At 40.8% G+C, this 25,652-nt stretch overlaps 1 protein-coding gene across 2 annotated transcripts; it reads right to left on the reverse strand.

Annotated features, from left to right (window-relative positions):
- Positions 1-4,030: 4,030 nt before the first annotated feature.
- Positions 4,031-25,081, reverse strand: LOC136405692 (aldo-keto reductase family 1 member C15-like). 2 transcript variants are annotated; one of them, XM_066385173.1, is made up of 10 exons: positions 24,961-25,081; positions 18,605-18,743; positions 14,864-15,031; positions 13,878-13,994; positions 12,551-12,628; positions 11,630-11,752; positions 9,661-9,770; positions 8,708-8,873; positions 6,781-6,863; positions 4,031-5,291 (listed from the first exon to the last, which is right to left on the reverse strand). In XM_066385173.1, exons 2-10 carry the CDS (start codon positions 18,689-18,691, stop codon positions 5,249-5,251), a joined length of 975 nt encoding a protein of 324 aa, XP_066241270.1. In that variant the 5' UTR covers positions 18,692-18,743; positions 24,961-25,081; the 3' UTR covers positions 4,031-5,248. The 2 variants fall into 2 exon arrangements, with proteins under 2 accessions (XP_066241270.1, XP_066241271.1); XM_066385174.1 differs by lacking the exon at positions 24,961-25,081 and adding an exon at positions 22,855-22,955.
- Positions 25,082-25,652: the final 571 nt, after the last annotated feature.

Raw genomic sequence — 25,652 nt, forward strand, 5'->3', positions numbered from 1 at the left:
ACTTAACACACACTGCTACAGCTTTTTTTGGACTTCTTCAGGGAGAGTGAGGGAAAATGACCAGGCAACATGGCTTTGTTTCTCTGTCTGGAATGTCAATTGACAGACAACTGTGGCTGCACCACTGTGCTTCATTTCTCACCAGGGCTCTGGACTCACTCAGCTGCAGCTCATACTGCCCACTCCTGCAAGAATGCTCCCTGAATAACTTTGCTCCTTCTGGCTAGAAGGAGTGCCAGTGGGAACCTGATTTCTCCCCTCTATGGGCTGAGCCCTACAGTGAGCTTGGCAGTGTGAACTTCAGGTTTCAGGTTGTATCTTTGTCTAGTCTCAGCTCTTCTCCCTTCCCACCTCCCCAGGTCACTTTCACTTGCCCATCATCAGATGTTTCAATGTGCATATTTCTCAAACATGTTTTTGCATTGATCAGGGAATCCTTTGTGGAATTATAGATGTTCAAATTGTTAAAATCTCTAGAGGAGATTCCAAATGGATCACTCATGCTGCCATTCTTCAAATGTCACAAGACAATCTTGATTAGGGGTTTCCAACATTGGCCATATTCAGAACTGCTTGATGAGCACTTAGAACATAGTGATCTTGTGTTGGCAGATGTGTAAATATCCGGGCTTTGATTCCAATCAGTGCACACAGGAGAAGTGACCATCTGCTTCTCCACCCCTCCCTCTCTCATTCTCTCTCTCTCTCTCTCTCTCTCTCTCTCTCTCTCTCTCTCTCCTCTACTCCTTTCACAGCCATTCAGTTTGAGCAAATAAGCCTCAGGTATTGAAGATAGCTATGTGGCCTTCACCTTAGATGCTAAACAAGTGACTGTTGATGAGCAACAGCCCCAGATGGGCAGAACATTGCCCCCTAGTGGGATTGCCAAGTGGATCCCAGCCAGGGCACATGCAGGAGTCCATCTGTCTGCCTCCCCTCCTTTCACTGAAATTTTTTAAAAAAATAACAAATTTACCTTTGACACCCCAAAGTTCTCTTTACCATGCCACAGTTGCAGAGCTCCAGGGAAAAGCACCCTGGTCTCATCTCTCCAGGCAGAGGAGAACAGAGGCTCCATCTCCACACATGCTGCAGATGGATTTTCCAGTCTACCTGAATCATTACCAGCTAGAAGCAGCGGTCATTGGCACTTGGGCATGAGCTGCAAAGTATAGAATTGTGACAACAATTCCAGTGCCATGCAGACTTTTCCTGGATGTGGACTTTTTCTGGACTCCTGCTCCTTGTGATAGCTCCTAATGGACTGAACTGGGGTTGGGTTGCATTCGCAGGGATTTGGAATGGTGTTAGTACCAACTTGGACTTGGTGAACATGTTAAGCACACTACTCTTTTATGGATTCTTGTTGTATTGTCCAAGAGTTTGCTTAAAGGCTTTAATCACTGTAAAAAAATATATAGAAGACTGGATATAGAAGATGTGGTACATATACACTATGGTATACTACTCAGCCATAAGAAATGATGACATTGGATCACTTACAAGAAAATGGTGGGATCTTGATAACATTATATAGAGTGAAATAAGTAAATCAGAAAAAAACCAAGAACTGCATGATTCCATACATTGGTGGGACATAAAAATGAGACTAAGAGGCATGGACAAGAGTGTGGTTGTTATGGGGGGAGGGAAGGAGAGAGAGGAGAAGGGGGGGGAGGTTCACGAAGAAAACTAGATAGAAGGTGACGGAGGACAATCTGACTTTGGGTGATGGGTATGCAACATAATTGAATGAAAGATAACCTGGACATGTTTTCTTTGAATATATGTGCCCTGATTTATTGATGTCACCCCATTAAAATTAATAAATATTTATTTATAAAAAATAACAAGAAATAAAAGAACATAGTGATCTGTAAGCTTTACTACAGAGCACATGACTAAGAATCTCTGGTAGGTGTGGTTCACAGCTTTAAATTAAAGGGTCAACATAAATAAAGGCAGAGCAATTATCTTGGTTGTAGAGACATTTGTCTCACATGACATTTGTACAAGGACAGACTGAGAAGTGGAAAACTCAGGAGGCCTCACCCAGTCTAACTGCACAGAAACTTCATTTCTTTTGTATAATGCTTTTCCTTTTTTTTTTTTTTGGATCCAAATTGACCTCATCCAACAACCTGACAACCACCTCCTTCTCCCTTATATATCCACTCAATCGTCAAACACTCAGGACAATGAGATTCTGCTAAACATCACATAATCTTAAGTGCAAAACCCTGGGTCTATTGACCATAGAGACAACATTTAAGTCAACTAGAAATAACATCTAAAACTCAGTTGTGTTCTAGTTAAAAAATAAAAGACTCCACCAACCACACCCTTGTACTACCGGAAAGAGCAACTATGTGGCTGACTGATGTCAAAACCAGATGTAATAATCAACTTTCCCCTACCCTAGTACCCACCAATTAATAGAGAATACAATCTTATCTCCACCATAATTAATGATTTTCTCCCTATATAACTCATACTTTAGAAGTCATCTGGGAGACATGTCTCTCTTTGAGCATGAGCATGGTGTCATTGACTCCTGACATGGTGCCATTTCTTTAATTATTACATTTACTTGCTTGCAAATTTTTATTTGCATTTGATTGGGCTTTGATTCATGCAGATGAATGAACCCCTTTAGTTCAGTAACACTAGCAGCAAATCTGTTTAAAGAAGAAATGTGGAGAGGATGATAAATTTTTATTTAAGTTATTGTATAACCTAATCTAAACAAATAAACTCCCTGAGAAATAAAAGGATAAAAAAAAAGGAGAGGCTTGCTGACTTCAATTCTTTTTTTTTCTAAATGTATTGATTTTAGAGAGAGAAGAAAGTAGAGAGAGAGAGAAATATCCATTTGCTGTTCTACTTATTCTGTGCATTCACTGGTTGACTTCTATATGTGTTCTGATTTGGGATTGAAATCAGAACAGCCTTAGTGTATTGAGACAATGTTCTCATTAACTGAGCTAGCCTTACCAGGGCTAATTAAAATTCTTGATGAATCAAGAACTTGATGAACAAGGTGTAGTAAAAACCACAGAGTAAGATATGTGATAAATGTCAAATGTGCTAAATTTAAGAATTCATGGCAGAAGCAATTATAAGTAGAAATATAACACCCAGAGTGACCCTTTAAAACAGAGCAGTTCAGCCTGACCAGTGGTGGCACAGAGGATAAAACATTAATCTGTAATGCTGAGGTCAGCAGTTTGAAACCTCGGGCTTCCCAATCAAGACACATATGAGAAGTAACTACTATGAGGTAATGGTTCCCACTCCCACCCCCTTCTTTCTCTATCCTTTCTCAAAAATCAGTAAATAAAATATTTAAAAAAAAATAGATCAGACAACTACTCACACAACTACTCTGCTTAGAAATGGTAATATCATTCTTCATTTCTCTCAGAATAAAAGCTTTCTCAAAAGCAACATGATAGAATCCCTTCATTGATTATTCAGACCCTATCTTCTACTCTACCTCTCTTGCCCCCTAAACTCTACCCACATTGGCCTAATTGCTGTCTCATAAGTATTATGGGAACACTTACTTCTCTTTTTTTATTTTTTAAAATAATTTTACAGAGAGAGTGGGGTAGAGCAAGAAGTAAAAATTTATAGTTGCCTCGTTTTAATTGTTCACTGATTTCTCATCATATGTGCTTTGAAACCTAGAGTTTTGAACCAGCAACCTAAGGCTCCTGGTTGACACTTTATACACTGCACCACCACAGACCAGGCAGGAACACTTACTTCTAGCCTTAGCCTATATGTCCATGATTACTCTCCTACATATCCGCATAGCTCATTCTCTTGCCTAAATTTTTGCCCAAGAGTCATTTTCACAATAAAATCATTTCAAACTATCTCATAATAGCACCTAACACTCCCACCCTCAGCATTACTCATTAACCTCCTCTGCTTCATTTTCTGCACATCACTGTCAAGAATTATGAAAAACATAAGATTCTGACCTGACTCACAAGCTAATAAATGAGTGAGCATGATTTCATAGTGCTGATAGAAGAAGGCAGTTTATTACAATAGGTGTAGCCAAGTACATTTTTTTCCAGCCCTGTTGAGATATACAGTAGTTGACATATAACACTGTGTGAATTTAGAGTATATGTGATGGTTTGATGTATGCATACAGCGAAATTATTTCCCACAATAAGGTTAGCTGGGCTAGTTCCTTGAGCCCCCATTTCTACAGAGGTGAAGTCAAGGGACCCTGAAGATAACTGAAGAGGCAGTGGGTTGAGTTACAGGAGAAAACCTGGGTCTAGAGAACCTGGATCCATGAGAGTGAGCATTAAGCATACTACCTTTCTCCAACAGGCAGTATTTTCTTCGTATTACTGAACAGTGCCTAGCTTTCTCTGAAGGGAGCCACTAGGTCTCTAATCCGAGGCGATACACTTCTTGAAAAAAAATAGTGTCTCTGCTTATCAAGTGTGTAAAACCCTGAGAGCCTATGCAGACTTATCTCCCAATAGGCACTCCTCAGTTCAAACAGCCAAACACCTTTTGTCTCCTTCATAGTCTTCCTTCACTGGACTGTAAATTCAAAACATTTCTTATTCGAATTTAATTCTTCCTATTTTACTTATTGATAAAACAATGTCTGGTACATAAAAGAAATTTCATTGAAGATATGTTGAATGAATGAATAAATAAATGGCAAAATGTGCAAGATCTAATCACAATGTCAGAATGTAGGCAGATAATTATTAAAATGAATAAATTAATAAGATGCACTGCTTTACAACAGTAAAATATAATACTGAAATTTTAAAACAATATTTCATTGTTTGGAAAATATTTCAGCTAAGTATTAAAAAATATATAGAACAAATAGGTTAAAGATTATTTCAATGTTGTAAATAAAGACACACAAATACAATTTGTATAGAAAAATCATAAAGGATAATGTACCCAAAGTTTTAGAATGTTTAAATAGACTAAGTATACATTATATTTATTCTCTTTCCTTTACTTTTTATTATCTGAATTTTCTGTAATTTGTATGTATTATATATTTTAATTATCAGGAAAACAACCATCTTTATTTGTAAGTATTTATTACAACATTTAGAAAAATATTTCCAAAGAAAAAGGGCAAGGTGCCTGGAAATACAGAACTGCTTTTAATCACTTCTACCAAGTGCAGGAATCCTTTCCACACCCTTAGAAGCAAGAGATGCTGGTGGGACTCACGGTGGATAGCTGACAGTCAATATTCTTCAGAAAATGGGTAATAAGGGTGATCAGCAGCACTGAAAAAGAAAGAGAGATATTCCTTTGCTAACTCGGTCCCAGGCTGTCAAAGGACTGTGGATGCAGTCAGGATGGGCCAAAAACTCTTCAGGTTACAACCACACCCTTCCTTCCACCTCAACACGCAGACATGCAGCTCCTGGTGTATGTGCCCGATTCCCACATTCGCGTGCAGTAGATCACAGTTAGCCACAGGATGTAAGTGCTACAGCTAAAAGGTGGTAGTTATTTTGGCCCATGTGTCACTTTTGTCCCTGGATCATCAGAATGCTAATAGTGAAGACTCTGTTGCTCTTTTCAACAAATTCATCTAATAATTCAGGCTCTTTCCATTAAAGAACTTCTACTCTCTTGAGGAGATGAGATGTATGCTACATGACCATACCTGCCAAATGTAATTACTGCTTTCAGAAATTAAGTTGGTATATGCCGCTGGAGTCACTAGGGTCAATTAATTTCACAATCCACTTATACCTCAAGTTTGGTCAAATTACGTAACTGAAGAAATGGAGTTACTGATAAGGATAAAATGCCAGTGGAGAGATACATTTGGAAGACAGGGACAGTGACTTGGGAAAGGAATGTGCAGTTAAGGAAAAATGCCACTGGCCTCTCCAGGAGGAGGTGGAAGCAGATCCACATTATGACTTTACCACACTTGCCTTCATGGCCCCTCCTCCATAAAAAATATTGACGTTACATTTTACAACTGTGTTAAGACACAAATGAATAGAGTTCAGGCTGGATTCATTATTACATGGTCACTATCAATATAACCATGTGTTTTTTTTTCCTGAAATGTTAAAAAGGGCAAAATGTCCTAAGGGCTGGTCCTAAGCAACACTGTATCACAAGGAACTGTTTTCAAGGACAAGAACAAAGCAGTTATTATGAGTAGTGGTCTGATCACCACTGGACTGAAAATTAAAAACACTGTTTAGAATTAACTTCAATTCCTTCCTTCTCTGTATGTAATTATTGTTCCCCTTCCCTTCCTCATAAACACCCATTGCCTTTGTCTCCCATTCCAAATGTTACTTGGGCTTCTGCCTATATTACTGATTCCCAAATAGCTACTGTTATTGATCTCAATAGATGATTGTTGCTTCTTACTTTGAATGGGCATTTATTTTTAGATTAGCACCTCAGAAAGTACAGTGGGCCATAGGAACTGTGCCTTCTGTGTCAAGTGGGTAAGTCACAGCTGGGTGAAGGCATAGCAGGCACAGAATTGAGAGCACAATAGCTAGGAATTCATCATGGCAAAAACTTTGGCCATTTACCTATAGTCTCTCCTGGGCCCCATACACACATCTGTTGGGTAAGAAACTGATCCTAGAATAAACTTCTTTTCTCATGTCTCCAGAAAGCTCTTGTTTTTCTAGACCAGAAATAAGCCCTGTTTCCTTGATTTGAAAAAGCCAAGTACCCCTGCTAATCTGCCTGCTACAGAAAACAGTCTGGGAAAACAACCTAAAAATCACTTACAATGCAAGTTTAAAATATCGGTAATTTTTGTTGAGGCCGTCAATTGCTTTCATGTCTTCTGGAGTCAATTCAAAGTCAAAAACCTGAAAGGAAAGAAAGAGTCACATTAAACTCTCCCTAAGGCAGCTAGCCTCCACCTGGGAACTGAGGACTTTCTGGCTGGACAGAGACAGGGGAGCACGGGGGAAGCGTCCCTGTCATCACTTCCGGGTGTACCAGCCGGAGAACTCTCCTCCTGGGTTCTCCACTCCTCCTTTCCCATTCCCTCTCCTTCTCGGCTCCACTTCACAAAAGAAAGACATTTATAATACATTGATCCAAAATCTTTCTGGGTGAATTGTTTGCAACAAATAAAAAATAAAAAAAAGAAACTCTTTAAAAAAATTAAAAAACCAAAGAGATAGTTGAACAATCCAGACAAAATACCTGCTGACTGTTGAAAACTTTACTCTCGTTTCCCCCTCACCCACACACCTCCTAAAATTTGATGTGGCCTGGAACATAAGCAAGTTTGGAAGGAGAGCAACCCCTGTGAAGGCCTCTCCAAGAAGCTGTTGACCTCTAGAAAAGCATTCGCTCATCAACTATTCAACCACATGCCTGCTCACTCCCTCCTTATCATGTTTACTCCACTATGAAAAAATCTTTCTGATTCATCTATGAGATACTTATAGATTCAACATTCAGGAAGTTCTCCCTTTTGAATAAAGTCTCTCTTACTTAAGTCCAGATTAATTTTTATTTCATGATACAAATTTACTCTCTCCTAATAAAAAGTTAATTAGTAGCAAAGCAGACTTATCTTTGATAAAAAATATTAAAGAGGAAGCACATTACCTCATCCAGGGGAGAATTTCACAGAAAATTCAGTGCCTCTATCTATCTAGATCTATCTAATTATCTATCTATCATCTATTGCTCCATCTTTTATTCATCTTGAAAATATATTCCAGAAGTAAATCGGTTGTCATGCAGATATATATTAATGTGTTGAATTGAAGTAAAAATAATAATAATAATAAATTACAATAAAATGGGATTTTTTCTGATTGGTTTAACAATGAGATTTGGATTTGACTATTATATATTTCCAGAAATTGAATGAATAAAACCTACAGCTTCAAGATTTTGGAGTAAACACATGATAAATAATGTGCTTTAAATGTTATCTCTTGCAAATATTATACTCATGATGAAACTGTTAGCTGTTATTTCAAAATGGGATAGATAGTTTCTCATGAGGTTCACAACAAAATAATTGAAGATCACTGATTGATCTAAAAACTAGAAGATACATAAGGAAGAATTTAGGGGAAATTTTTATTCCTTCATTTGTCAGTTAATAAACTTATATGTAGCTTCCTACCTGCCAGGAGGTTGCTAGGGCAAAGATGGTAAAAGATGACCGAGAAGGAGTCATGGCATTTAGGATGTCACTGTCTAGAGAACACACTGACATAGAAACAAGTTTAGTTTAACAAGGAGCAAACTCCCTAACACAGCCATGCCAAGTACAATGGTGAACCACACTCTGCTGGGATCCCAGTGGTTCAGCAAAGCAGCTAATCCTATTCAGGTTTGATACTGAAATACAAATAAAGGTTCATTATGTAGAGTAGATGAAAGAAAGGAACCAGGGTTTTAAAAGTTCTTTACTGCATGTTAAGATGCCTCTAGAATTGATGAATAAACAGAGATAAAATATACTCAGTGTCACACAACCAGGAAGCAGCAAATCCAGGCTTAGGGGCCATAAAACCTAGGACTGTGAGGCCAGTGCTCTCTGTCCCATTCTTCCAAGCTGCCCCACAGCACATGGGGAAATGCATGGGAATAAATGAACATGGGTACATGCTGGAAGGTGAGAGACATGGCCCCCAGTACAGCACCCACTCCTCAATCTGGGGAGATGGTGTCCAGCCTGTACCTGAAAGTTCTCTTTGATTCTCTTCTCATTGAAGCTCTTGGCCAGAACCACCACTCCCCGCTGCACTTGGTAGCGCAGGGCCACCTGACCAGCACTTCTATTGTGTTTCTTGGCAATGGCATTCAAGGTTGGGTCCTCCAAGAGAACAGGGCTATCCTTGTCCACCCTGTGAACAAGATCAGAAAATGGAGATTTGAAGGATGTAGAACTAGAACTCGAGGGAGTGCTGTCCGTCTGTCCTGTATTTTCCAGATAATTGAAGAAAAACATTTGTTATACAATATATCCATTTGTCAACATGTACACCTAAGATTTATGCATAACAAGCTGTATAAATTCTATCATAAAATCACTTAAAAATTTTTTTTGGGTAGGATTTGAAGTTGATGGATGCATGTGTGAAACAGGAATGAAAGAACATTGATGACTGGAAGTTCAGTGAGGGCACTTGCTACACTATTGTGTTTGCTTTATTTATGTTTGAAGTTTTCCATAATAAAAAGTTAGAGCTTGCCTGATGTTGGTGGCACAGTGGATGGAGCATAGACTTGGGACACTGAGGTCCCAAGTTGGGAACCCTCAAATCGCCAGCTTGAGCATAGGCTCACAGGATTGAGCATGAGATCATCGACCTGATCCCATGATCTCTGGTTTGAGCCCAAAGGCCAGGAGCTTGAGCCCAGCCCAAGGTTGTTGAATTGGGCAACAGGTCACTGGTTTGGCTGCAGACACCCCACTCACACCCACCCCTGTTGAGGAATATGTGAGAGGCAATCAATGAACAACCAAAGTGATGCAACTATGAGATGATGCTTCTCATTGCTTTCCCTTCCTGTCTGTGTCTCTGTCTCTCTCTCAAGCACACACTTAAAAAAATGTAAAACCTAATTTTTTAAATTTTTTTCATCACGAATAGAGTTGCTGACATAGGTTAACTCCGATATTCTCCTTACCAGTTTGGGTCTCTTTGGGTCCCCAGGGCACTGTAGGCAACAAGAACAATGTCCTTCGACTTGCAGAATTCCAGGAGTTTGCTCTGGTTGAGGTATGGGTGACATTCCACCTGTGAATTGCCGAGACAAGGAGGTATCAGAATACATGAGCCCCATGTAAATTTGAAAAGCCTTTGAAGGGATACCCAACATATGCACCATATTTTCCAGATTGGTCATTTTTTCATGCACCTTCTGAAATATCTCGAAATGCTAGTGTTCTTCAGAAATGATAAAACAATTTTCTTGTTATTTTTTTGTTAGTGTTTAAAATAACTAAAAACTGTTATACACATGTTGTGACCTGTATATGTGGTTTTCTACATTAAAAAAAAAAAAAAGACTCCTTAGAAAAATGGCTGATTTCAAGACTAGGTAAAAAAAACCTAGAAATTGAGCTGAAACATTTCACATTTTAGAAAACTAAGAAGACAGGAAGGACACTGAGGGATGTGATCTGAAGAAGTATCTTCTGATTATAATGGTGATAATTTGATCATCAAAAGAAAATAACTTCATTTGTTGAAATCATGAATTCACAATTACATATATGTGATCCCCAAGTCTTTATTTTAATTTCAATTTACAAGAAAAACAAGACTGTAATGTGTTCAATTGTATCCCAGGGATCCATCAGTGAAGCCAATTGTGAGGAAAAGTTTAAAAGAAAAAAATGTCTAGTTTCTCTCCCAAATGAATTGAGAGAAGGAGAGAGAGAGGAGAAAGGAGTGAGGAATATATTTGAACATATTATGAGTTATTTTATACAAATAGATTCCTAAGAGTAAATTATTAAGAGATGAAGAGTATAAATATCTGAATGATTTCTTGCATAATTTTCAGAGTTTTACAAAAGGGATATATAACTGTACAACATCATTGTGCTTGAACATTGGCAGCATTGTTATTTAAAAATACATACTTCTTTAAATTATGATTTATCCACTTCCTCACTTTGCACTGCTTTGCTTTTACCCAGCCTTCCCCTTACCATTCTGATCCTGCTCCAGAGAAGTTTCCCAGGAACTCCAAGTCATAAAATCCCACACCCTTTTTATCCCTAGGTCCATTAGCTGCTCCAAGCAGGATTCACCCATGGCTGTCACACACCTCTTCAAGTGTCTTCTTTGGCTTTTCTAACACTATATTTTCCTCGTTTTCTTCCTCTCTATCTGCCAACTTCTATTCAATCCCCTAACCAGAACCTTAAATGTTGACTTTCCAACCCTTCCCGTTCATTCTATGAACTTCCCTAGGAAAGAGAATCCATTTCAATTTTAATTGAAAGCTTAATTTTTTTTATAGAGACAGAGAGATAGTCAGAGGGATAGATAGGGACAGACAGACAGGAACAGAGAAAGATAAGAAGCATCAATCATTAGTTTTTCATTGCAAAACCTTAGTTGTTCATTGATTGCCCTCTCATATGTGCTTGACCACGGGGCTACAGCAGACCTAGTAACCCCTTGCTCAATTCAGCAACCTTGGGTCCAAGCTGATGAGCTCCACTCAAACCAGATGAGCCTGTGCTCAAGCTGGCGACCTCGGGGCCCTGAACCTGGGTCCTCCTCATCCCAGTCCAATGCTTTATCCACTGCACCACCGCCTGGTCAGTTGAAAACAATTTTTAATTGAGTTTAATTGCCCCCATAAAACAAGGACTCCCAAACATGTACCTCTAGCAATGACTGCCTGTCAGAGCTTCAGACCAACACTACTACCTGCCTATTTAACCTCTCTACCTCAATATCTGGGAAGCTCAAACCAGGAGATATTGAATGACGGAAGGTAGGATCTTCCCACTCCACTCAACCTGTTCCTTCTCTGAAATTTCCTACTGCAATAAAGGAACAATCATCTATGCAGCTGACATCAAGAAAAAGCATATGAAGAGCAGAAAGCTAAGAAGTTCCCATGGGCACAGGCTCACTTGGTTGCAGACGGGCTTGTACTTGAGCCCTGGCTTGTTCAGGATCATCTCAAGCAGCTTTCGATTGAAATTGGACACCCCGATGGACTTGGTTAAACCTGCATCCTTACACTTCTCCAGGGCCTGGGGAGAAAGGACATGTGTGGCAAACCTTTAGTGAAGTTTAGCTTTTCCATTTGACAGTGAACTTTTCAAAAACTGGAAATCTGTCTTAACATACATAACAATTTGATTGAGCCAAATAGTTTTATCACTTGAAAATATTATTTCCTATGGTTCTTTATTGCTATGTACACATAGCTATGTCCTCGAATCTGTGATATGCACACCCAGGGCAATAAATAGATATTAAGATAATTTTAAATTCCACTCAGCTGCCTGGCCCCATCCATGGTGCATATTTTGCTCTTAGGCACATAATAGTTTCTCAACAAATGGTGTCCTAGGTAAGGGCAAAGGGAAACTCTTAGGTTTTCTACTGGCCAGAGGTTTTTCTGTTTCATCTTTCTTAGAATGGTGAAACAAGTGAATAGCATAGGGTGTAGAAGGGTAGGCTTCACTCTCCTCTTGCTAAGCGGACAGCAGCTTCCCCCTCTTGGTGTGTTTATCTGTCTTGGAATATAGCTCTAATTAATTCCTCTAGAGTCTGCTTCTGATAATGCCCTTTTAGGGCTTATAGACTCAACCTGATCCATGGGGCAAGGAAACCCCTTCTTAGAGCCACAGAAGTTTACATTAAAAATAGACCTTAGCTCTTACTCCAGTCCACTCCCTGGTTTACAGAAGAGAGAACAGGTACAAAGGCATTCACTGACTTGTCTGAGGGAAGACAGCAGATAGGGCCACAACCCAAATCTTCTGACTTGGTGCATTGATGTTCACCTTGACACAGTGCCGTTCGGTGGCAGTAGCAGAACTTACCTCCCATGTGTCACGCAGGTCCACAGTCTCTAAAATAAAGTTCCCACTGGCATCCTTTGGAAAGAGCTCCTCTCCAGGCTATAATACAGAGGGGAAAGAGAATGAAGAAGAAGGATATTTTGAAAGAATGGTTTTCCTGGTGCCTAAGTAGCTTGGCACTTAGGCACCATACTTCAAGAGGCTGTTATTACTAAGCAGAGAGAGAGTGAGAGAGATGCGTAAGAGAAGACAGTGGGAGAAAGGAAGATCAGAATCACCTGAAAGATTATAGCAAAGTACCTTATCCCCAACCACATCCACCCTTTTACCCACCCCCCACAAAAAATAACAAAAACTTCATTAAGAATGAGTTCTCCTAGAGTCAGAATTGATTTTGTTTCACAAGGACAGGCTGGTTTGCAGGATGGGACTTTCCACTACTAGTAAGAATGCGTTTTAGTTCCAGTTAATGATAACCCAATCCAGACAGTGAGAACACCAGATGTGCTCAGCAAATATCCACTGTGATGGGAGGCTGGACCAGCAATGCCCAGAGGAGCCCAGTTGTGCAACATGGTCCACTCAAAAGTGCTTCCCTTTTGACTGAACGGAAGAATCATATACAAGAGACCCTCTCCTTAAAGACATGTGGAATGCCCATTGTGTCTCTACTATCTTTTGTAACTCAAGTTTCTTGAGGACCCTCATCACGAAGGGCCTACAGACAGAAGCACATGACCTAGACATAAGGGCAGTGTTCTCAATGCTTTGAGTAGAGGCAGTAAGACAATGAATTTCCATCTTTCTGTAGACTATAGGATAGTGAGGTGACACAACTGTCAAGGAGAGTTGTAAATCTTTTAGCAGTTCTATCCAACACACTCACATCTACCTCTCTCAGGAAGATCCCCTCAAAACTAGGTGGAGTGAGATAATAAAAGTGCAACAGCAGTGATGAATATTCTTGAGCATAATAAGGAAATCAAAAGCTGACTTTCAGTCAGACCAGGCGGTCACGGAGTGGATAAAGTATTGGACTGGGATGCAGAGGATTCCTGTTCGAGACCTCAAGGTCACCAGCGGAGCATGGGCTCGTATTGTTTGAGCAAAGCTCACCAGCTTGGACCCAAGTTTGCTGGCTTGAGCAAGGGGTTACTTGGTTTGTTGTAGCCCCATAGTCAAGATACATATCACAAAGTAATCAATGAACAACTAAGGTGTCCCAAAGGAAAGCTAATGGTTCATGATTCTCATCTCTCTCCATTCCTGTCTGTCTGTTTCTATCTATTCCTCTCTCTGACTCTGTCTCTGAAAAAAAAAAAAAAAAAGGAAAATAAAAGAAGCTGACCTTCATAGCTATTGGCAGATGAATTATGAAGAGATCTACATAGTCCAGTTGAAGTTTCTTCAGTGACCTTTCCAGGGCCTGTCGAACCAATTCTGGTCGAAAGAAAGTAGTCCAAAGCTGCAGTAACCAAAAGAAACAAATAAACAAAATGGCTTATGATTCACACAATGGGAAAACAAATTAACATCATATTAAGAGACAGTGGCAATGTAAAAATAAGTTCTGGGGCTAACTTTATGTTATTTAGTATAAATGAATTTCTTAGTATAAATGAGAACACTGAGATTTATTTGAGTGATCGTAAGAATACTGTGAAGGAAACTTCACTGGGCCGGGAAAAGCAACCTAATTGTTTTAGGGGTTAGAATAGAAAACTCATGTCCAAAAGGAGAGTCAAGGAATGTCAGGCAAGGGGAAGTAGAATCTCCTGCCCTACATAATAAATGCCTGGAAACAGGGTTGCTGAAAGGTCCACATCCTGGAAACGAGTCATCAGTGACGTAGACACACAGGACCATTAAGCAATCTCTATGTTGGAAGCAGGGTTTTCCACAGAGGAAATTGTTACAAACTTTGGTAAATCAGTGCTGCTTTGGGAGCAGTATTTCTTAGTCTGGCTCCTCTCTTGGGAAAATATGTCAACCTCACTTGGATATGTGCTGAGAGAATTTTCTGGAGAATGAAAGGCATGGACCACTCTACAGTGGCTTGGTCAATTCACAGCAGGGAAGAAAGGTAAGTATCTTTATTCGTGCTTGTGTTACAGGTGATTGCTGGCCTGTGTTTGGAAAGACTGAGCAATCATGTCCCACGCTTAACACATTCCAGAGCAGAGCAATGCTTTTCTGCTTTCTGTTTTTATATATTAGACTTTTACAATGTTTTGAGGTAAACAGCTAAATCAAACTGAGGCCAAAGTTTGTCTTTTTTTTTTCAAAATAACACATCTGCTCTGACAGTGACTTCTCGTCAGTTGCCCACAGCACCTTGGTGGTGTAGAATATGTCCTCTCTCTTCACTGTGCCATCCGCAACCTTCTCTCGGATAGCCTTGCCGACCTCCTCCTCGTTTTCATAGACGTATGCTGCGTCGATGTGACGGAAACCTACATCAATTGCCACTTTGGTGGCCTCAGTAACCTTGCTCTTAGGAACCTGTAACATATGAATAAGGAGGGTTGGCAGTTGGCCTGACTCAAAGAGAAGCAATTTATTTTTTTAAAAGCATGTTCACCTACTGTTTCTACATGTATCTTGTTCCTTGTTTGATGGGGCAAGACTTGGTAACAAACCTATACTCTGGGGCATGGATTAAACTGCAGTATAACATCTAATCTAAAATGAATTAGTGAAAATGGTTTCTCCATGCAACCTGGACAACCAAACCATTCAATACAGAATTGTTCAACAGGCCCAGGAACAGAATAGCACCCAGCACAATCTCTCATCCTCACTATCCGTTTGCCACTTGGGGGATTTATGTTGCCTATTTGCTCTATTTTAGGATCTTCCAGCTTTAGGGATCTAAATCCAGTCAGGAAAACCTTCTTCAGGTGACACAGGAAAGATTCTGTGTAAAGCAACGCCATGGCTTCTCCCCAGTCCTTCAGAGTTCATGTGCCAGGAGACCCTGAGTTTCAAAGGGGATGACTATATGAACAGTGGTCATTGATCCTGCTTTTCAGAAGAAGTGTGGCCCCTATAAAATGGTGTTAGGGAGGAGCATGTCTAGAATTCAGGAAAGTCACTAGGGCAGCTCTTGGTGCTTCCATGCCTGGCAATAACCATAAAAGAACAATGTTAGCATTTACCACCAGGCGTGGTAACCAGGTGCTCAGACCTGGTAGTGATTATCCCATTAGACAAGCAGCTTAGGCCAACAGAGCATGACTGGGATCTAGGATGGCTGGCACAGGGGGCAAGGAAACTTATAATGGCCTTGGACCCAACTGGAGCTAGTCTTGGTTTTGTTGTTGTTATTGTATACATACATAGACAGATTATTTAATGACAAGATCATGAATATTTTTAATATTATCCGACCTTTTAAATTAATTTCCCCTTTTCCACAGAAAAACATTAGTACTCCTCTGCCTCAAGTTCATATTATTTACATCGGACAATGTTTTGTCCTTCTGTCTTCAGTCCTCTGTGCCTTCTGTTTCACTATGGGCGGTGGTCAGGGGAGAAACAGGCTACGTGAGGCCGCCCCTTGATCAGCATCAGACCTTTTGTGAGCACACTGAAGTAGAAGCATGCCTTTTCTACTTGAATGAAGCCAACCCCACCATTATTAGAATGCCTCTGTCTGACATCAGCTTTGCTTAAGCTCAGCTCACCTCCTCCTTGAGGCCTCCCCAGGTCACCCCAAGTCACATCACCCTTCCCCATTCTAAATATCTCCACTTCCCCTGGCATTTAGAGATGTAATATCGAGCATTGTTAGGTAGCTTTTCACCTTGCATCAAGTGTCTTTATCTAGTTGTCAAAATGTTTGATAAGCAGAAATAACTTCGGTGCCAACTCCCTCCCTGCTAGGATAGATTTTAATGTCAAGTAGAAGTTTACTCTTGAATGTGAAATTGGTTAATAATTGATTTAGTAATTAATAATTACATATTCTACCTGGATTGTATTGACAGTCATACACATGAAATTAAAAATATTGTTCTTTTCTGTCCACCAAGCCAAACACTGGTTTATTGACTTTAATATTTATTTTAGCCTCTGAGGTCACTAAAATCAACATGTTGATTACACATACGGGGTTCCATGAGGCTGTCCCCTGGTCAGCATGGGAACTTCTGTAAAAAACCTGAGAGAGGACAGGACACCTGAGCCAAATCCAGGAAAACCTAAAGCAAGAGCGGGTGGATGCAGAAGGAGATGCCCAGAGAACTGGCTGCTGCTTCTCACCTCAACACACAGCGTCAGCCAGGCATTTACACAGCCTGCCTCAATTTCTAATGGTAGATGCCTAACTGACTATATCTGAGACACTGAGTTTACATGTTTCCCGGAAAACACACCTGACTGAACAAAAGAAGTCACATGCAAGATCCCTGGACCATGCTTCCTGCTCCTGTCAACACTCACAGTAAATACTTGATGAGTCGGGAGAATAGCAATTAGAAAAAAATCTGATGAGAGTGTGAAAGAAGATTCTTTTTCATTTTCTACCTTTCGTACTGTACTAAGCAGATGTACATGTTACTTTTATTCTTGTGAGGGGGTTATGAGATGTTTTATTCTATTCTCTGTCTTTAACAACAGTAGTAAAAGTTGACTGTAACAATTATAAGACATAACTTGTGCTTAAGTTATAACAGTGGATACATGGATAATTATGTCATTGAAAATCAACTGGCCCTGTCTGACAGCTATTAGCTATTGATATTTTATGTCAAAGCTCTACCAAGACAGAATGGAATGGTCTCTGTCACTTAATGGAATAATCTCACTTATGCAACTCCAAAGCTGCCCCTCCCCAACCTTGACCAGAGTGTGACACTTTAAGTGTATTGCTGTCAACCATGGGGATGCATGAATAATAAATCAGATGAGAAGCACGATTTCGTCTACATTGTAACTTATGCCTCCTCAGGTTTCCTTTCTAAATGCCTAACACCTGGGGGCCTGGCCAGGTTGCTCTGTGGGTAAAGCATAGAGCCTTTATAGCAGAGGCTGCAGGTACAACCTTTGGTCGAAACATAAGCAAGAAGCAATCAATGAGTACACAACTAAATGGAACAACCATGAGAAACAACAAGTTGAATCTTTTCTCTCTCTCTCACACTTCTCCCTCTTTTTCTCAAATCAATAGAAAAATTAAAACAAGTGAGTAAATAAATAAATAAATGTATAACCCTTGGAATAATAGTGGCTTCTTATACAATAGAGATTTTAATGACAAATACTGTGGCAAATACTTCCAGCCCCACAATCCCACAGAAGTAATCATATTAGCTGTCCTCTCTTCCTGGCCATCAGAAAGAGCAGAATGATGCTGACCAAGGAGCAGATGTGTCCAAGGAGAGCATCCAAATTTATATTCTGAACAAGGGAGAAATAAGACAAATTATGGTACTTACCCTGGCTAGCTATTGAGAAACTGAAGAAAATAATGTATTTAAAGTACTTGAAGTACATAGTAATCATTCTATGTACATTAAGTAACCAAAAAGTAACAGTAATATTGGTAATAATAGAGATAATCCACCTGCAGAAATATCATGTCTGACTCCTCAGAGTCAACAGCTCATCATTCCATTTATTTTATTTTATTTTTTGACAGAGACAGAGAGAGAGAGACAAACAGGGACAGACAAGCAGAAACAGAGAGAGAGATGAGAAGCATTAATTCTTCGTTGCAGCTCCTTAGGTGGCTACAGCAGAGCAAGTGATCCCTTGCTCTAGCCAGTGATCTTTGAGCTCAAGCCAGTATCCACGAGGCTATAATTCCACGCTCAAGAAAGTGACCCCCCACTCAAACCGGAGGATCCTGTGCTCAAGCCAGAGACCTCAGGATTCTGAAACTAGGTCCTCTGTGTCCCAGTACAGTGCTCTATCCACTGTGTCACTGCCTGGTCAGGCTTATCATTTCATTTAGTACAAAATAAGAGGTGGTAAAATAGAAGCCACACGAGTCTTTCCAAATCATGCACATTTGTACTAGGCCCTTGTAGGGCTGTTTTCATTAAACCCTCTGTTCCCCTGGGTTTGACTTACACCTTCAGAAGCAATAGTGCCAAGTCCAAGCACTGGTATGAAGTGCCCATCATGCAGTTTCACAAAACGGCTACGTTTGGGGTCCATCACTGTTTACAGTCCCGGTGAAGCTGACTCTGTCTTTCCTTCCTTTTCTGGACTGCAACCGAAATGGAAGACGAGGCTTTAGTAATTTTATTCATACCAATCACAAGTAAGACAGGGCTGAGATGGCAGCTGGCCAGGGTTACATAATGAAAGGAACGGATACACTGACTTCCTTGTTCTTCTAGCTCTCCACAGGCACAGCACACACAGCTCCCAGAAACACTGTACAGAAATATAATACATATTGCAGGAGCTAACATGTTCTCTCTAGCATCGCTCTCCCTGGATTGCTAAGTTAAAAAAGAAATAAGTAAATAACCATGTCAAGTTGTCTGTGATAATCACAGCAGACTTACTCCACAAGATGCAAAATAGTCATTAGGTTAGTCATTTTTATTTTTATTTCTTTTATTGATTTTAAATTGTTGTGTTAACATAGATTCCACTGTCCCCCCAAGTACATCTCCCCTCCCCTGTGTTCCCCTCAACATCCCCCTTGTCCCCTCCTTCAGTGCCCTTCTCCCTTCTTCCAGATTTGCTTTTCTGCTCTCTATAATACTGTGTTATGTGTATATAATTTCACCAATCTCTTTTCCTTCTCTGATTCCATCCTATCATCCCCTTTCTCTCTGTCTGCTTTCCCTCTGGTCCCTTTGATCCTGCCTCTGCCTCTACTGCATTCCTCACTTCACATTGTTCATTGGATTCCTCAAATGAATGAGGTCATATGATATTTTTCTTTCTCTGCCTGGCTTATTTCACTTAGCATGATACTTTCAAGGTCCATCCATGTTGTCGCAAAAGGTAATATATCCTTTTTCATGGTCCTATAGCATTCCATTGTGTATATCAGTGGTAGTCAACCTGATCCCTACTGCCCACTAGTGGGCTTTCCAGCTTTCATGGTGGGTGGTAGTGGAACAACCAAAGTATAAATAAAAAGATTTAACTATAGTAAGTTGTTTTATAAAGATTTATTCTGCTATACTAGTGAAAATCTGACATAAAGTACTTGGTAAGTAATTATTGTTATATGCTTTAACTTGCTGTAACTCTGCTATATAAATTTTATACTTCCCTACTTTATAAATCACCATTACTGTGGAACTGGTGGGCGGTTAGAAAATTTTACTACTAACAGAGATACAAAAGTGGGCAGTAGGTATAAAAAAATCGACTTTCCCTGGTGTATATGTACCACAGCTTTTTAATCCACTCGTCCACTGATGGACATTTGAGCTGTTTCCAGATCTTGAGACTTGAGTTGTTTCTTACCCTTCATTTGGTCAAAAATACCATTAAAAAAAGATATTATTCAGAAATTCCTGAACAGACCTCCATGCCTGGTCCCAAGCACACACGTAAGAAAATTTCCTAGCAACCCCCAATATTAGTTCCATTATCTTTTTCCACTGTATCAAGACCTCCTTCCACCCTCTGATTCTGTATATTGTTTCTTTGAATCATTTTTTTTTTCTGAAGCTAGAAATGGGGAGAGACAGTCAGACGGACTCCCGCATGCACCGGACTGGGATCCACCTGGCACGCCCACCAGGGGCGATGCTCTGCCCCTCCGGCGCGTCGCTCTGCGGCTACCAGAGCCACTCTAGCGCCTGGGGCACAGGCCACAGAGCCATCCCCAGCACCCGGGCCATCTTTGCTCCAATGGAGCCTCGGCTGCAGGAGGGGAAGAGAGAGAGAGGAAGGAGAGGGGAAGGGGTGGAGAAGCAGATGGGCGCTTCTCCTGTGTGCCCTGGCCAGGAATCAAACCCGGGACTCCTGCACACCAGGCTGACACTCTACCACTGAACCAACCGGCCAGGGCCTCTTTGAATCATTTTGACAAGAAAAAATAGCCTGAGATCCAGGATCAATTTTTGTAGTTCTGCTTTCTTTCATCTACATCTCCTCCTGAAACAGCCTACTCAAGTTATCCCTCCTTCTCGTCAGCCTTATGAATTCTGACTCACCCTAAAAGTTCGTGCTCCTGACTACATCTTATATGATCTCGCTCTAGGGGTAATCACTCTTGTGTGTGCTCACATGATGACAGCATCAATTAATGTAATTCAAAAAGACATACTAGAGAAATTATAGTCTCAACCTATCAGAAACTTCTGCTAGATAAAACCCCTAAATGTTGCTTTGATTAATGGTAGCATTAGGCTGTGTTTCCCCATCCTGTATTCATTTGTGTAGTTGGTGTGTTGCAGCCAACCACAAGATATAACATTTCAATTCATCTTATTTCAACCCATGCCTCTGGCTGGTCAAGGTCAGAATTCTGATTTCATTATTCCATGTATTTAGTATTTCTCACAACTATAAATGTAATGAGTATCCTTCTTATATTTTCTTTGCAAAATTAGGGCTACGTCTTGTGTCAGATCATAAGAAAATTCTCACAATTGATGTTAATAGCCATCAGTACATCATTCCACAGGTTATAAATATGTTTAATACTCTCTTCAATAATCACCAGTATTTTGCACTAAATGCCTTAAGTTCAGAAACAGTATTTTTTTTTCCTTCCTTCCTGATTCAGTAGCCCAAGAACTTTGTTAGTAAAATATAATGGGTCTATTTCTTCCTTAGTCAAGTCATACCAAGCTACCAGGCTCTCTGCTTCTCTTTCTAAAAGAACTCATTAAACCTGCATTTAAACATTATCCTAAGACATCTCTAGAGGTTGATATCATGCCTGACAGCATATTGTTTTCAGAATCCATCTTCTCTTTGCAGCTGGAAAGATACTGTGTTTACTTCCAATATTTCTCCTTTTTTCTAAGGGTTCTCAGAATTTACTAATGAGACAGGACTCTCTCTTGGAGCTCATGCTCCATTAGGGGAGCTGTGAGCACTTCCAGATGGCCTCAGTGGTTCCTGCCTCCCTGTATTCATGCCTTGCTGTAATACTCCATCCTTGAGTGTGGATAGTACTTGTGACCTGATTCTAACCAATAAAATATTATAAAAGCAAGGATATTATTTCTATTATTAGGTTACACAATACTGTGATGTCTACCTTGCAAAGGTGGCTAAGTGTCTAGAGGGATATTCAATGCAGGGAGTGTTGCCTGAGAGGTTTGCATGCTCAGTCCCAAGCTTAGAGCACAAGCCTAGAACCCCAGAGCCTAGAAGAAGTGTCTACACAGAATGTGGGGGTGAAAAGAGCCAAGTTTCTGTCTGTGAGAAAGAGAAAGAGCTCTCAGAGATGCAGGTGCTGTTTTAAATAAGCCGTGTAGATAATCGTGTTCACGGCCACTTACCTGAGGCTCAGGTGGAGGGAGAACTGAGAGGAATACAGTTGCATGAATAGAGTGTAAAGTTAGAGGCCCAGGGAGAGACACGGTGAGGGATGGCCACTGGAACCCCTGTGCCGAGTCATTTGGCAATCACCAACTTTCTTGGGAGGAGCAGCCCCCTCTGAGCAGCATCATTCTGGGAAAAAGCAACTGTTCTGCCCTCAGGAGACTCTCCTGCCTCATCCTGTGGTAACTGGATAGTTTGGAGAGGCCCGGAAGCAGGGAGCGTGTCAGTTACTCAATTCTCTGAGTTGAGGCCAAAGCTTTACCCCACACGCCCTTGAGACTAAGACTGATAATTCCACCTCATGGGAAACTCAGTAGAAACATTCTAGACTGTGGGCAGACCTCATCTCTGTGTCTCAGAGAACACACCCTACTGATATCTGCAAAAAAAGTCTGGACAGACTGCACCTGGGGCTGAGGGGAGGAAACACACCCGCCACTCTTCCTAATCCATGAATTTCTGTAGGCTCTAGAGACTCTACCAGAGGTTTTTTTTTCAGTTGAGAGCCCAACAAGCCAGCAGATAGAGGCAGTAGGAGGCAAGACTCAGGGCAACTTGGCTTTTTAAGCGGAACTTCCCTCACACCTAGAGTGGGTAAAAGCTAGCCTAGGTGTGCAGCTGATATTTCCATGTGCACCTGGGTCCAGCAGAGGCAGTAACAAAGTCTGGATTACTTATAGCTCAAAGAAGGTTGCTAAGGGACAGTCACAGGAAGTGTCTTTCAATGGTCTGTGCTGGGCTCCTGCCAGGAAGGCCTTGGGCTGGACACACCCAGTGGCCAGCTGCAGAGAGCATCAGTTCAGGATTTACCAGTCCTTGCTATAATGATATCTTAAGGAAGGGATACTCACATCTGGCTCATCTGAGGCAAGTTTCACCCTCGTGATCAGCACCAGCACAGCAGCTCTTGTGCATTAGATAGGATGGAGCTTCACAGTCTGTCAGACTGGGTGCTAGATATGCTCTCCTGTGGGGCTAAATTCTACAGGGGAAATATAGAGAGGCTTGGAGCATGGACATTTAATATGTGGGTCCTTGTGAGCCTATTGTTGGATATGGGTTAGGGGCTTAGTGACTTTCTGGGGGCAGGTCACAGTCACAGGAGAGGACCCTCTCAGTCTTCTTCCCGTGAGCATGGTCTCACAAGCTATAAAGAATTTGGCAGAAGAGACTGTCTGCCATATCTAATCTGAACCTGCTGCTCACCTTGTTGGGGAGAAATAAAATTAGAGTATCCAGCAGTGGCTGAGGGATTATGGCCTGGAGTAAGGGCCATGTTCCCCATACTGAGCACATGACCAAGACTCCCCTGAAGTAGAGGGTCCTACTAAAGTTGTATTCCCAACCTTAGCTGCCCTAACACACCAAGTGTGCAACCTATAGAGGGGTTCATGTGTGAGGCCAGTGTGAGCCCTCGCTACAGTCTTTCTACAGAAGACTCTGTTGGAAGACCAGTCAGCTTCAAGGGAAGAAGAAGCAGCTGAAAAGTGGAGACAAAAGTTACAGAGTCTGGGTCTTTTACAGAGCTGCAGTAATCTCTAAGCAGGAGGAAGCTGATTCTTTTACAAAGGTTGGCACCTCCCACACAACTGAGGCACAGAAAACTCAGACAGAAACAGTAAAAAGAGGATTAGCTGCAGACAGGTAGCTCACAGGATGTTACAAACAACAGCTGATGCCAACCCAAGAAGACCTAGAGCCAAAACAACTGGTAGGGGGTGGCAGATAGCACAAACCCTAAACTCAGCTAGCTACACAAACAGCAAACCCAAAGGAAGAATCTAGCAGGCAACAGACACTGTGGAGAATATACGCCCAACAGGACAGATATTACACAGCATGTAATACACATGATCAAGGCTGAACCTTAGAGCCAGCCATCTGAAAGTATAACTGTACCCACGAAAGGACCAACTGCATTAAATATCCACATACCACAAGGGGAAAAACAGTACCCACAAAAAGCATTCGTTGAACAAGGAGAACAGGTGGCCTGGAGATTATTACCAACATGCCCATCTTTTTCAAAAAGACACCACAAAAATTTCACAGTCAAACAGCACTACATAATACACAGACAAAATGAGCAGATGGAGAAATGTGACCCCAATGTATCAACAAAAGAAGTCTCCAGAAAACAACTAAATGAAATGGAAGTAACCAAACTACTAGATGCAGAGTTTATAATAATAATTTTTAGTATGCTCAAGAATCTTAGAGCAAAAATGCATGGAAATAATGAGCACCAAAATATAGAGCTAGCAAGCATCAAAATGGACATTGAAAGTATAAACAAGAACCAGTCAGAAATGACAAATATTGTTTAAAAAAATGGCTGGGAGTTAGACTGTTGTACTGAGATAAGTCTTTGTTGCAGACTTTGGAATGCCAAGTCCTATAGGGGCAGAACGCTGCTCCTGCAAGCACTGATAAAATTATTTAAAGGAAATAGCTGATCCCTATGGCCTTTTGTCTACATACCTCAAAGGTATTAGTTAATTACCCCTCTCTGAACCTGAAAGCAGGCTCTGTTAATTTGCTTAATGAGAAAAGAGACCAATAAATACAATGAGGCTTCAGAAATCTGGGCTCTCAGTCCTAGAGGCTGGGAGTCCTTGCACCTATCTTTTTTGTATGTTGTGCCTTGTGTGTTTTTCTTAAGTCCTGCAGCACATTCCTTTCATGCACACCCATTGCTGAGCTGGACATGGCAAAATACAATAACAGAAATGAAGACTGCACTAGCAGAAATCAATAGCAGGCTGAATGAAGCAGAGGATCAAATCAGCGATTTAGAGGACAAGACAAACAAAAGCACTGAAGCAGCACAGCAAAAAGAAAAGAGGCTCAAATAGACTGTGAAAACTCTAAGAGACCTCTGTGACAACATGAAGAGAAACAACAACGACATCATAGGGGTTCCTGAAGGAGAAGAGAACAAACAAGCAATATAGAACCTGTTTGAGGAAATCATAGCTGGACTCATCCAGTGCTGGAGGCGGCCATAGCTGGGGGAGGGGTTGATCCTTCTACACAATGCAAGACTAAATTGTTTCCAGGTTACCCATTTCCAGACATCTCTCCAGCTCCAATCAGCCTAACAAGACAGAGCTGAAAACAAGAAGTGGGGAGGAGGGGCAGTAACTCCGGTCTCCATGGAGATTTGAGATACACCTCCCCCTTCTGAAGCTGAGAAAACACCCCACCCCTAGAGAGAATGACTGGCAGATCAGGCCTTCAGAGTCTCGGGTTACACTGGCCACATTTCTGTATACAGTTTTAAATAAGCCTCCTGCTGAGATCAGTAAACTAGACTACCACCTTGTTAAAAAACTGAGAAAGAAACAAACAAATCAAGACTTCAAAGTCACTCTACTAGAAAAGCCAAATCCAACAGTAAATTACAAATAAAATTAATACTCAGAAACCAGAGGCATTTTTATACACTAACAATGAGCTGTCAGAAAGAGAAATTAAGAAAGCAATCCCCTTCACCATTGCAACCAAAAAAATAAAATAACTAGGAATAAATTTAACCAGTAATATTAAAGACTTATACTCAGAAAATTATAAAACACTGATAAAAGAAATGAAGGAAGACACAAACAAGTGAAAGCATATACCGTGCTCATGGTTAGGAAGAATAAAC

The sequence above is a fragment of the Saccopteryx leptura genome, chromosome 5, assembly GCF_036850995.1.
Source record: "Saccopteryx leptura isolate mSacLep1 chromosome 5, mSacLep1_pri_phased_curated, whole genome shotgun sequence".
NCBI lineage: Eukaryota > Metazoa > Chordata > Mammalia > Chiroptera > Emballonuridae > Saccopteryx > Saccopteryx leptura.

Bases quoted from the DNA above. Each gene is read 5' to 3' on its own strand.
- LOC136405692 (XM_066385173.1), bottom strand. From the start codon at position 18,691: ATGGACCCCAAACGTAGCCGTTTTGTGAAACTGCATGATGGGCACTTC. The intron at 15,032-18,604 runs GTAAGTCAAACC...CATATGTTACAG, and splicing joins GCACTATTGCTTCTGAAGGT to GTTCCTAAGAGCAAGGTTAC. The intron at 9,771-11,629 runs GTGAGCCTGTGC...GGCAATTCACAG, and splicing joins ACAAGCCCGTCTGCAACCAA to GTGGAATGTCACCCATACCT.